This window comes from Aulonocara sp. 'chitande type north' Nkhata Bay, linkage group LG16, assembly GCF_057382095.1.
Source record: "Aulonocara sp. 'chitande type north' Nkhata Bay isolate Kocher_YH1m ecotype deep benthic linkage group LG16, A_spYH_male_GT1.1, whole genome shotgun sequence".
NCBI classification, from domain to species: Eukaryota; Metazoa; Chordata; class Actinopteri; order Cichliformes; family Cichlidae; genus Aulonocara; species Aulonocara sp. 'chitande type north' Nkhata Bay.
Window position 1 is genome coordinate 10,489,263 of NC_141359.1, and position 13,353 is coordinate 10,502,615.

A 13,353-nucleotide genomic window follows, 5' to 3' on the forward strand; every position below is an offset into this window, starting at 1 on the left:
TAAAGTTTGGTGAAATTGTTTACATGTTCTTGAAGAACTTAATGAGTCCCATTGAGAATGGGAAATTGTCTGATAAAACAAAGCCACAGAGCCAATTACTTCTTAGTTCGGTGCTGGAAAAGCATTACTACAATACATTAAGACTTGTCTTTTCATTTGATTTTTAATGAATACCATTTATGTCATCTAGTTGTATAGTAAATAACATTTTTGTTCATTAAATGGATATTGAATTAAATGTAACATTGCTAACTCTAGGTGGGTTTGCAGAATTGCACAAATACAGATATCTTTATTTTGTGATCATATTTACACTTTATATTCTGATACTCTGCTTTAATTCCACTATAGTTTTCCTTATCTGGACTCACAAAAACCTTCACGAGCCAATGTACATTTTTATTGCAGCTTTGTTAATCAACTCTGTTCTTTACAGCATGATTATCTATCCAAAGCTCTTATCTGATGTTTTGTCTGAAAAACAGATGATATCATATCCACTCTGTCTTTTCCAAGGTTTATCATATTACACCTCGGTTGGTTCAGAATTTTTACTGTTGGCAGCAATGGCATATGACAGGTATGTGTCTATATGTAAACCCCTGCAATATCCAGTTATTATGAATAGAATAACTATATATGTATGTCTGATTTTAGCTTGGCTTATACCTGCTTTTGAAGCCTTGATGTTAGGTGTGTTGTATTCTAATGTCAAACTCTGTAGCTTTACTCTGACAGGAATTTTTTGTAATAATTCAGTTCACAAGCTTCAGTGTGTGCCGTCAGTAGCAATATCTATATATGGTGTGGTCATGTTGATAAACATTGCCCTTCTACCTTTGCTTTTCATACTTTTTTCATACATCAAGATTCTTAAAATATCTTACCAAAGGTGTAGAGAAGTGAGAAAAAAAGCTGTAAAGACATGTTTACCCCACTTGCTGGTTTTAATTCACTTTTCTTGTTTTATTTCCTTTGATATAATTATAGTTCGACTGGAAACAGACTTATCAAAAACTCTCCGTTTGATATTGACCTTTGAGTTGATTTTATTTCATCCTCTTTTAAATCCAATTATATATGGACTCAAAATGAATGAAATTTCTAAACATCTCAAGATATTATTGTGTCTAGTTAAATAACACTGAAATCACTGCACTATTATTTATGGCATTTATGTAAGTGTTCAAGTCTATTCTCTTAGTGCTGACATATGTAATGGTCATAAAGCAAAGATATTTAACTTTTTAGACTGATGCTGGTAATATTTAAAGTCTAAACATGCTTGGATTTCAGGTTTTTCCTTCATTTCCCTTTATCACAGATTATTAATCGCTGTTATGAAAATGATTTAGTAAAAAGAGTCAAATTCTGCTGGCCTTTTGTGTGTGTTTGTGTGTGTGTACTGGTTTTTACTTTGTGGGGACCAAAATCTGTAATTTACTACAGCAAATCAATATATCTATCACATGCCAATTACATCTATACATATATATGTATACATACAGACACACACACACACACACACACACCCACACACACACAAAATCTGGACTTCCCGGGTACCACTAGAGGGAGCCCAAGTACCACCACTGGTACACTTACCACAGTTTGCGAATCACTGGGTTAGGGTAAGTTGCGAAAGAAAGCAATATGTCAATGAGATGTCTCCACGAGGACAGCAAACCGGACTGTTGGGTGTGAGTGTATAAAGGAAATGACTTTCTTGATATACAACAGGTTCATTCTCTGATTTAATGTAAATGTGAGTGATAGAAAAAAGTCGAAATTGGATAAAATGACAAGTTATTGTACAATGTATAGTAATCTTTTGTTCATTTATATGTGTGTAAAACATATGGTGAGCAAGAACTGGATAACTAGGGTGAATGAACAGAAACTGGGATACATTTTAACAGTTCATATTGGTTTCAATTCAATGTTTTTTATACAAATCCCAACGACCGTTGCCTGAGTGTGAAGACAGAAACCCAACAATCATATGAGCCGCTATAAGCGAACACTTTGGCAACAGTGGGAAGGAAAAACTCCCTTTTAACATGAAGAAACCTCCAGCAAAACTAGGCTCAGAGAGGTGCGGCCACCTGTTGCAACCAGTGGGGGTGAGATGAGGAAGATAGGTCAAAAGCCATGCTGAAGAGAGCCAGAGATTAATAAGATGTAATGATTCAATGCAGAGAGATCTATCTATCTACACACAGTGAGTGAAAAAAATGACTGAACAAGAAATACTCAATGCATCATCCTCCAGCTGCCTACACCTATTCCAGCATAACCAAGGGACAATTCAGGGTCACCTGATCCATCCCCAACTATATGCTTTAGCAAAAAGAAAAGTTTTAAGACTAATCTTAAAAGTTGGGATAATGTCTGTCCCCAAAATCCAAACTGGAAGCTGGTTCCATAGAAGAGGAGCCTGAAAACAGAAGGCTCTGCCTCCCATTCTACTTTATAATACTCTGGGAAAAAGAAGCCTGCAGTGCAAGAGCAAAGTGCTCTAATGGGGTGATATGGTACTATAAAGTCATTAAAACATGATGGGAACTGATTATTCAAGACCTTGTATATGAGGAGTAGGATTTTGAATTCAATTCTGGAATTAACGGGAAGCCAGTGAAGGGAAGGCAGTATAAGGGTGCGTTCACACCGAACGCGATAGACACGACTAAAAAGCGCCAGAAGCCCCAAGCTGGTCACGTTCACATTCGCACCTCGAAGCGCGTCCAACGCAAACTGGTCGCACTTAAAAATATGCAATTTTCACACGCGTGAAGCGGAAATTATTCTTATTACGGAGACGTGGCTTCACCCGCTGATTCCCGACGCTGCAGTCGAGTTAGCAGGCCGCACGCTACACCGGCATGACAGAAACAGCAACTCAGGTAAAAGCAGAGGAGGGGGGCTATGTGTTTACGTGCATAACGAGTGGTGTTGTAACAGCAGGATCATTCACACACACTGTTCTCCTGATTTGGAGGTTCTGGCAGTCTCGTGCAGACCTTTTTACATCCCGAGGGAGTTTACAGTAGTTATTGTGATAGCTGTTTATATACCGCCGGATGCTAACGTTAGCACAGCTCTCAGCCTCTTGCTCAACACCATAAACAAACAACAGCTTGCCCACCCCGATTGGGTTTTTATTGTCGCCGGCGACTTTAACAAAGCGTGCCTAAAGACTGTGCTTCCTAAATTTGTCCAGTTCGTGGACTTTGCTACGAGAGGAGAACACACTTTGGACCATGTCTATTCAAACATCAGGCATGCTTTCAGAGCGACACCCCTCCCCCACCTGGCTGGATCTGACCACCTCTGCATGTCCCTCACCCCCACCTACACCCCCCTGCTGAGAAAAACAAAGCCCCAGACAAAGACAATAAAAACCTGGCCTGAAGGAGCCCTTTCTCAACTGCAGGACTGCTTCTCAACAACTGTATGGGATTTATTCTCCAGCCACAACCTCCAGGAGTACACGGACACTGTACTCTTGTACATCAGGAACTGTGTTGACAATGTCACCGTCAACAAAAGGGTCAGGGTGTTTCCAAATCAAAAACCCTGGATGAATAGCGAAGTGCAATCCCTCCTAAAAAGCCGCAACACTGCCTTCAAGTCAGGGGACAGGGCTGCGTATAGGGCGGCCAGGGCAGACCTGAGTAGAGGCATCAGGAAAGCTAAGGCTGCCTATAGGAGGAGGATTGAAGATCACTTTGCTGACAACGACCCCAGAAAAATGTGGCAGGGGATCAATCACATTACCAACTACAGAAGCAATAACCAGGCAACATCTAGGACTGATGCCTCACTGGCTGAGGATCTAAACCGTTTCTTCGCCCGCTTTGAGACGACCAAGCCCTCAGCTGCCACACCACTTCCACCCGCCCCCAGCACTGGCACACTAACACTTAGGGAGCACCAAGTGAGGTGTGTTCTAAGGTCAGTGAATCCCAGGAAGGCGGCAGGTCCTGATGGAATACATGGAAAGGTTCTCAGAGCATGTGCTGACGAACTGACCGGAGTCTTCACTAAAATCTTCAACCTTTCCTTGTCATCAAACACCGTCCCGCCCTGCCTCAAAACCTCCACCATCATCCCCATCGCCAAGAAGACAGCCGTGGCCAGCCCAAATGACTACAGGCCTGTTGCACTTACGCCTGTAGTGATGAAGTGCTTTGAGAGACTGGTCTGTCAGCACATCAGGGCCGGTCTGCCTCCCACTCTGGACCCCCACCAATTTGCCTACAGGACAAATCGTTCCACCGAGGACGCTATCACCATAGCGCTCCACACTGCGCTGAGTCACCTGGAGCACCGAGGAAGCTATGTGAGAATGCTCTTTCTGGACTTCAGCTCAGCATTCAATCATATCATCCCGGAGATCCTGGTCCAGAAACTGTCTCACCTGGGACTCTCCACCCCCATCTGCCTCTGGATCAAGGACTTCCTGACAAATAGACCACAGTCTGTCAGACTCGGCCCCCACCGGTCCAGCACCATCACACTCAGCACCGGGTCTCCACAAGGATGTGTTTTGAGTCCCCTCCTGTTTACGCTCTACACATCCGACTGCTCCCCTACCCATCTCTCAAACACCATCATAAAGTTCGCGGATGACACCACAGTGGTTGGACTCATCTCAAGGGGGGATGAGTCGGACTACAGAGATGAGGTCAACAGACTGACTGAGTGGTGTTCAGTTAACAACCTCCAACTGAACACCACGAAAACTAAAGAACTTATCTTGGACTTCAGGAAGGGCAGAGCAGACCCGGCCCCACTTTACATTCACGGGAGCTGTGTGGAGAGGGTACACTCCATGAGGTTTCTGGGCGTGCAGATATCTGATGACCTCTCCTGGACTGCAAATACTACAGCGGTGGTTAAAAAGGCCCAGCAGCGTCTCCACTTTCTGAGAGTGCTCAGGAGGAACAACCTGGAGGAGAGGCTGCTGGTGACATTTTACAGAGCCACCATAGAGAGCATCCTAACGTACGGCATAACAACATGGTATGCAGGGTGCTCAGCTGCAGACAGGAAAGTACTGCAGAGGGTCATCAACACAGCCCAGAAGATCACTGGCTGCTCTCTGCCCAGCCTGGAGGTCACTGCAAACTCTCGGTACCTCAGCAGAGCTGGCAATATCATCAAGGACCACTCTCACCCCAGCAACCAACTGTTTGAACTATTACCGTCAGGCCGACGGTACAGGTCACATAAAACCAGGACAAACAGATTCAGGGATAGCTTCTTTCCCAGAGCTATCACCGTAGTAAATAAGCACAAAAACAATTGAACCTATTCCATACCGTCACTGTCATTATATTATGCTGCTATTCATACTGTCATTATATTAATGCTGCTATCCTGTATATATTGTACATACTATTGTTTGAGTACTTACGATTGTTTTTTTTTGTACTTTTTATATTTTACATTTATATTTATTATTGAAACTTGCACCAAGGGAGTGGCACTCCAATTTCGTTGTACTCTGTACAATGACAATAAAGGCTATTCTATTCTATTCTATTCTAAATGTGGGAGGAAGTAGTGCCAGATGGTATGTTTGCAAGATGGCAGCTGTTGATCTAGTGTTTGAAGAGAGAGTCTCCCTTCTCTATTAACTGTAGAGAGCAGAGCAGCGGCGTAAAGGACGTCCTCGCCGTACCTGGGACCATCAGGTCCTCCAGAAGCGTGAGCAGTTTGGTGAGTTTCACCATTTGCTTCAGGAGCTCTGTCTGGATGATGGCCGCTTTCAGCGGTACCACTGTCTTACCCTTGCCCAATTTGAGGAGCTGCTGTCCCGCGTCAGTCCAAGCATCACCCGCCTGGACACCAACTACAGGTGCTCAATCCCACCTGCAGAGCGCCTGTCCATATGCCTGGTAAAAGTGTTTAATACAGTAGTCCTTTATTGATACCTATGCTAATATATGTTAAACTATCAGTTTATACACTGATAACATGGATATGGTGTGCTATCTGTGAATGTCGTCGGTGTTTACTGTTAGCAAACTGTGGTATGGAGATGACTGTTTATAATATTTCTAGTGATACTCGAAAGGTCCTGATGGTGAGGGAGAAGTTCATGGCCCACTTCTCGGCATAGGGAGCAGTGTCTTGGCAGCCAAAAGAATATCCTATTTGACGTCCCAGTGACTTCCCCAGAACGGCTCTTTTAAGAGCAACCCACAAACCTCTAAAGTGCATTCCTGCCTTTTTAAAATTTACTTAATAAATGGAGCTTGCCTCCAAAATAAACTAACCTCTCTTTATTGTCTTAAATAATTGGTCTTCACTATGTTCCTATATAGTTGTATATTTTTTCATTAGTATACTATGAAAAAAATTCTACATGTGTCAAGTTGTGTGTTAATATTTTGCTGTGTAGTAGAACTGATACAATAGTTATTAAAAAAGAATTATTTGAAATAATATTAGAATAGAATAGAATTCAACTTTATTGTCATTGCACATGTTACAGGTACAAGGCAACGAAATGCAGTTTGCATCCATCCAGAAGTGCTTTAGCCATGATATAGATATATTACAAATATATATTAGCAAAAATATAGATATGTAAGTATATTACAGAAATGGGTCTATTATGGTATGTTATAATGTACACGGTATGAAGGTATGTTATGAATATGCTATAACTATAAGTATGTACAGGCTGTAGTGAGTACAAGTAGAGCAGGGTGATATGAAAGACATTCATTCATTCATTCATTCATTAATTCATTCATATGGCCAAAAAAATATATCACGATATATATTTGAAAATTTGCGATATTGATATAACTGACAATATAATTTCTGCGTGACAAAATACAACTCCACAACTTTACTAGCACAAAAAAAACTCCCATCCATTTATTTTCAGTTAAATAAGCAGCTGTTTTTTATGTGCATTAAAACCATATAAACATTTAACAGTGCAAATTTCTTGCTGAAAGTTTAACCAAAAGGCATTTCCAGTAGAAATGGGCTGACATATCCTCAGCATAACCATGTATGTAATATCCACTGAAGTTCAAAAGAGGCGCTTTGCAACCTTAAACTGCAGTGTGCCAAATAAAAAAGTCAAATACATATTTTTCGGACCATAAGGTACACGGGATTATAAGGCACATTAGGCGAAACAAAGCAGTCAGATAAATCAAACTTTATTCAACTCATTCTTCTTGCTTCCTCCACTTCTGTACCATTGATTCATTTATGTTGTATTCTATCACAGCTGCTCCATTCCCATGTTGTTGCAGTATATTAATGACTAACCTCGTACTGTGGATGGATTATCTCAGTTGTTCTCCTGACTGAAGTTGGTCCGCTTACAGCATCCTGCCATGCAATTGCATGTGTCTCTAACCGTCAGGAAGCTTCATGTTAACTTTTATCGAGTGGAAAAATGTTAGCGTTCATCCTCCAGCTTCGCTGTTTATCATTATATACCAGTTAGCCCAACTTCAGTAACCATACAAACGTCTGCTGCTGTTTATTTTCCTGTCTTCATTTATGTTGGAAGTGATAGGAAAGCTAATGTTTGAATTTTTTCAGAATTCTCTCAGTCAGAACATGGTATATCATGCTTAGGTAACTGGCGAAACTAGCGAGCTACCTTCCGCTAATTTCCTGCTAGCTTCTAACTCCGTTAAATGTAATAAATTCTGTTTTCATGGATGCCTGTATGTTAAACTTCATAGTTACACCTGGTAAAGCAGCAATGCTGATCGAAAGAATTTAGACAGTTTTTAACTGTCAGTGATGCTGCAGTGATCGTTTAACTTTGGGACCTGAAAGGACGGGGTTTAGAACCCCGATTACACCCAGATTAACGAGCACCTTAGTCCGACAAATACGGCAATAACGATGCATGTTCTACAAAAAAATTTACTTTTCTGTGTATCTGACGGACAAACACCACACAAGTGAAGTTGCATCATTTTTAAAAAATAGTTCTGGTTCATCCGTTTCACTCAAAAATCCACTTTCCCCCTTCTCATTCTCCGTTGCCTCTTTTGGCTTTTTCGGCCATGTGCATATGAAAACTAAGGGACTGCGCATGCGCGTTTTTGTCATGGCTGGGTCTGTGACCCAGCATTTTGAGTTCATTATATATTGTGTATTGTCATTTATTATTTGGGTTAAGCTCATCCACCTCTCTTAAACCCCTAAGTTGTTCAGCCTTAGTTCTGTTTAGTGGATCTCCTCATTTCCCCTTCCCCTGGATCTTAGTCTCATTTGCCCTTTGTGTTCCACGTCTCGTGTTGTCAAGCCCATGTTGTCTGGTCTGTCTCATCATGTTTCCTGTTTTATTTTGAAAGAGTCCTCTGTTCTTTGTTCATTGCATTTAGTTTTCACTTCCCCTGTCCTGTCATTAGGTTATGTGTGTCAGCTGTGTCCTCATATGTCTCCACTTCCTCTGATCACCTCATTTAGTCCTCAGTCTTGCTGTGTTCAGTGTCGCGTCGTCTGTGTTATCTCCCCTACCCCTTGTCACAGTTTCCCAACGATAGTAAGTCATAGTTTTTATGTTGTTTAGTCATAGTCTAAATCTCAGTAGAGTCATAGTTTCCCAGTTTATGTTCAGGTTTTCCCTCAGTTACTTTGTTGTTGTTGTTTTTTCCATGAGTTTTCGGCCCTAAATAAAGGCTCGCTTTTTGTTAAGTCCAGTTTTGTGTCCTCGCCTCTGTCTCCTCTTGGGTCCTCTACTCACTCCACATGGTCTACCCCGGCAGTCCGTGAAAGTTTTACCCATATCCTATCGCGATATTTCATTTTCTTATTGTTGCCTAACATTGTATCGGTATTACTGTGAACGGTATAATATGGCCTAGCCCTAAGTACAAGCTAAGTACAGGCTATGAACAGGATATAAATATGAAAAAACTATACACAAATATGAAATTTAAAAAAAAACTATACAGAAATATGAGATATACAGCTATACAGAAATGTGAACTGTGCAAGTTATAAGCAATTGTAGAATTAAAAATTATCGTATTATACAGAATGATTATTTATACAGAATTATACAGTAGTGCAGTTAAGATGAGTGAGATATGTGGATAATTTCTACAAAGGCTATATAAAGTGCTAGTGGTTGAGAGTGGTGGTTCAGTCCATGTTATTATTGTGTGTATGAGGGTACAGTTGTCCATTGTGTGTGTAGGTGGTTGTGGGTGTGTGTATGTCCAGTCCATGTGTTTAATGTGGGCCTGATGTCAGGAGGCAGAGTTCAGGAGTCTGACAGCTGTGGGGAAGAAGCTGTTTCAGTACCTGGTGGTCTTAGTCCGGAGGCTCCTGTAGCGCCTCCCAGAGGGCAGGAGGGTGAAGAGTCCTTGTGATGGGTGACTGGGGTCTCTGATGATTTTCCCAGCCCTTTTCAGACACCACTTCCTGTAGATGTCCTTTATGGCAGGAAGTGGTGCTCTGGCGATGCGCTGGGCAGTTTTCACTACCCTCTCCAACGCCTTCCGGTCCGAGGCAGAGCAGTTCCTGTACCAGACTGTTATACAGTTGGTCAGGATGCTTTCGATGGTGCAGCGATAGAAGTTCTCCAGGATGTCTGAGGACAGGTGGTTCTTCCTCAGAGTCCTCAAGAAGAAGAGGCGCTGGTGAGCCTTCTTGACCAGCTTGGAGCAGTTAGTCGTCCAGATGAGATCCTCGGTGATGTGGACTCCCAGGAACTTGAAGCTGCTCACACGCTCCACAGCCATCCCCTTAATGTAGATGGGTGGATGTGGGTCAGCATTCCTCCTGTAGTCCACGATGAGCTCCTTGGTCTTCTCAGTGTTAAGCAGCAGGTTGCTTGTGTCGCATCATTCAGCCAGATGATCCACCTCCTCCCTGTAGGCGGCTTCATCGTTGTCACTGATGAGGCCAATCACCGTGGTGTCATCTGCAAACTTAATGATGGTGTTAGAACCATCGGCAGGTCTCCAGTCATGGGTGAAGAGGGAGTAGAGGAAAAGGCTCATCACACAGCCTTGTGGTACACCGGTGTTCATTGTGATTGTAGATGAGCAGTGGTTATCCAGCTGGACATGTTGGGGGTGGTTGGTCAGGAAGTCCAGTAACCATTTGCACATGAGGAAACTGATGCCCATATATGTTAACAATAACATATATTCCTATATGACAACATGCATAAATTAACTGCCAACATTAATTCATTGTAAACATACCTTCTGACTGGGACTCCCCTGCTGCCAGAAACCCCATGACCACAAAGAACTTCCATCTCATCCCGATCCTGCTGCAGACCCGCTCCTCTTCTTCTTCTCCATCCTCTTCTACTTGGAGTATGTGTCCCTGAGGCTCTTCCACTTTCTCCTGCAGATGTCCTCTGAATAAGTACATAATCTCGTTAGCAGAAAGGTATTTGTACATCAGTAGGAAAATAGCAGGACAGTAGGCGGCTTGCTAGCTTTTGTGCGGCTTCCACGGGTCAGTTAAAAATTTCAAAAGAGAAATGAATGAACTTACCAGGTTGCCCGATCTCTTCACACATCTTCCTCCAAGCTAGGCCTTTTTTATTCCTGTCTCGGTAGAGAAAACAGCTGGTGTCGTACAGCTCCGGGTGGTTTGCTACGGCGTTGATGAGCCTTTCCTCCATATTGAATGAAGAATAAATGGCTTTGGCTGGACCTGCCCCTTTGAACTACGGTCAGAGCATCATGTCACCAGGCTCCTAATTGGTTGTCGTGGCACGGCTTGAAGCTGGATACGCGCAAATGCACAAAATGCAGCACACAAACTGCCGCATGTATTTTTATTCGTGCTTCAAACGTGTCAGTCACGCTACTCGCGCGACTCATGCGTTTTCACGATGCAAATCTGCTTCTGAATTTTCGCGGGACCCCCAGTCACGCTTCATGGCGTTCCTCCATTGACTTTACATGTAAACCTGATGCTCTGGTCGCGTCTATTGCGTTCGGTGTGAACACACCGTAAGAGAAATATGCACTCTATTTCTAGTCCATGTCAGTACTCAGATTGGATAAGTGTAGTCGGATTATAACAACAGGAGGGAAGGTAGTCAGAACTGAGGGGATCGAACTACCAAAAGCCAACATTGCAAGCATCAAGGACAGCCACAAGTACCTGGGGATCACGCAAACAAATGGGAACCACAAAGAGGTCACTCGGAAAGCTGCAACCACTAAGTACCTGCAGAGGTTCAGGCACATCCTGAGAAGTCATATGAATGATAAGAACAAGATCTGGGCTATAAACACCTACACCCTGCCTGTGATCAGGTATCCTGCTGGCATAAAAGGCTGGCAAAAGCCAGTGACATCAAGACAAGAAGGCTCCTGACCATGCATTATCATAGTCCAGGATGAGACAACATACATTCACGAATACATCAGGGAAATGCCCCGACAGACTGTGTGCTTAGTGAATACCTCAGGCAGCAGAAACCCAAGTGTTAGAATGAAGTTACCTGAAGTGCCTAAATTCTATGCTTTATATTAACTAAAGTGTTATATAGTCATATAACTTGATAAAATGTAGAGGGTCACGGCAACAGTGGTTTCTATGTTAATCGGGGCACTCGGGGAAATGATCTGATACCAATACAACATCCGAGATCTCTGTCCGGAAACCCAGAGAGATATGTCCATTCACATATGGAAAACAGAAAAAGAAAATGTTTCCTTTTCAAGAGGTTTCTTTAGCCTTTTTTCATACACTCGAACTTTTTGCGTATATAGTAAGCCTATACTAGTTCAATGATTTAAAAACAATGCATGGGCAAATTCAATGAATTGCACAGTGATATAAACATCAGATCAGATGTTTATAGGTCAGATTTCCTGAAGTTGTTTACATGCTAGTGGAGAACCTAATGAGTCCCATAGAGGATGGAAGATTTCTAATAAAACAAAGCCATATAGTCAGTCACTTACCTTCTTAGTGTAGTGCTGAAAATATATTATTCCAATACAGTAACAGTTGCATTTTCATTTGTTATTCTTGAATACCATTTATGTAATATAGTTCCATACTCAGTAACGTTTTTGTTTTTGTCAATGGATGTTGAATTAAATCTAACATTGGTAACTTTTGGTGGGTTTGCAGAATTGCACAAATACAGGTATCTTTATTTTGTAGTTATATCCACGTTATATATTCTGATTCTCTGCTTTAATTCCACTATAGTGTGCCTTATTTGGACTCACAAAAACCTTCACGAGCCAATGTACATTTTTATTGCAGCTTTGTTAATCAACTCTGTTCTTTACAGCATGATTATCTATCCAAAGCTCTTATCTGATGTTTTGTCTGAAAAACAGATGATATCATATCCACTCTGTCTTTTCCAAGGATTTTTATATTACACCTCAGCTGGGTCAGAGTTTTTACTGTTGGCAGCAATGGCATATGACAGGTATGTGTCTATATGTAAACCCCTGCAATATCCAGTTATTATGAATAGAATAACTATTTATGTATGTCTGATTTTAGCTTGGCTTATACCTGCTTTTGAAACCTCAGTGCTGGGTGTGTTGTATTCGAATGTCAAACTCTGTAGCTTTACCCTGACAGGAATTTTTTGTAACAATTCACTTTACAAGCTTCAGTGTGTGCCCTCGGTCGCAATATCTATATATGGTATGGTCACGTTGATAAACATTGCCCTTCTACCTTTGCTTTTCATACTTTTTACATACATCAGGATTATTAGAATATCATATCATTGTTGTAGAGAAGTGAGGAAAAAAGCTGTAAAGACATGTTTACCCCACCTGCTGGTGTTAATCAACTTTTCCTGTTTTATTTTCCTTGATATAATTATAGTTCGACTGGATTCTGATCTATCAAAAACTCTTCGTTTGACATTGACGTTTCAGTCAATTTTATTCCATCCTCTTTTAAATCCAATCATATATGGACTCAAAATGAATGAAATTTTCAAACATATCAAAATATTGTTGTCAAGTTTAATAACACTGGTATTACTGCCCTATTATCAAATGTATGGCATATAATTTTAAATTGTAATGCAAACTAGATAATGGAGTACCTTTTCTCTGATTTTACATACTAGACAGAGGAAAAGAGATCAAATTTATAGAAATGTCATGACATTTATGTAAATGTTCATTTCTGTTCTTCTATTAATGACAACAAAATGGTCATAAAAAACAAGACGAACAATTTCTTAAACTGTTTCTGGTAATGTTTAAATTCTAAACATCTCATATGCCTGCATTTCACATTTTCCCTTCTTTATTGTCATAGATTAGTATTTACTATTGTATATTCACATAAAAATAATTTAGTAGAATGAATCAATTAGTAGAAGTCTCTCTTTGATGCTGA

The 13,353-nt window shown here is 41.3% G+C and overlaps 2 protein-coding genes across 2 annotated transcripts; both read left to right on the forward strand.

Moving 5' to 3' along the window:
• The first annotated feature begins 221 nt into the window (after positions 1–221).
• LOC147311010 (olfactory receptor 6N2-like) lies at positions 222–1,203 on the forward strand. The gene has a single exon (XM_086266595.1). It carries the CDS (start codon positions 222–224, stop codon positions 1,140–1,142), a length of 921 nt encoding a protein of 306 aa, XP_086122721.1. The 3' UTR covers positions 1,143–1,203.
• A 10,856-nt stretch (positions 1,204–12,059) lies between these two features.
• Positions 12,060–13,019, forward strand: LOC147311011 (olfactory receptor 6N2-like). Its single transcript, XM_086267639.1, has one exon. It carries the CDS (start codon positions 12,060–12,062, stop codon positions 13,017–13,019), a length of 960 nt encoding a protein of 319 aa, XP_086123765.1.
• The last annotated feature ends 334 nt before the right edge of the window (positions 13,020–13,353 follow it).

Bases quoted from the DNA above. Each gene is read 5' to 3' on its own strand.
- LOC147311010 (XM_086266595.1), top strand. From the start codon at position 222: ATGGATATTGAATTAAATGTAACATTGCTAACTCTAGGTGGGTTTGCA.
- LOC147311011 (XM_086267639.1), top strand. From the start codon at position 12,060: ATGGATGTTGAATTAAATCTAACATTGGTAACTTTTGGTGGGTTTGCA.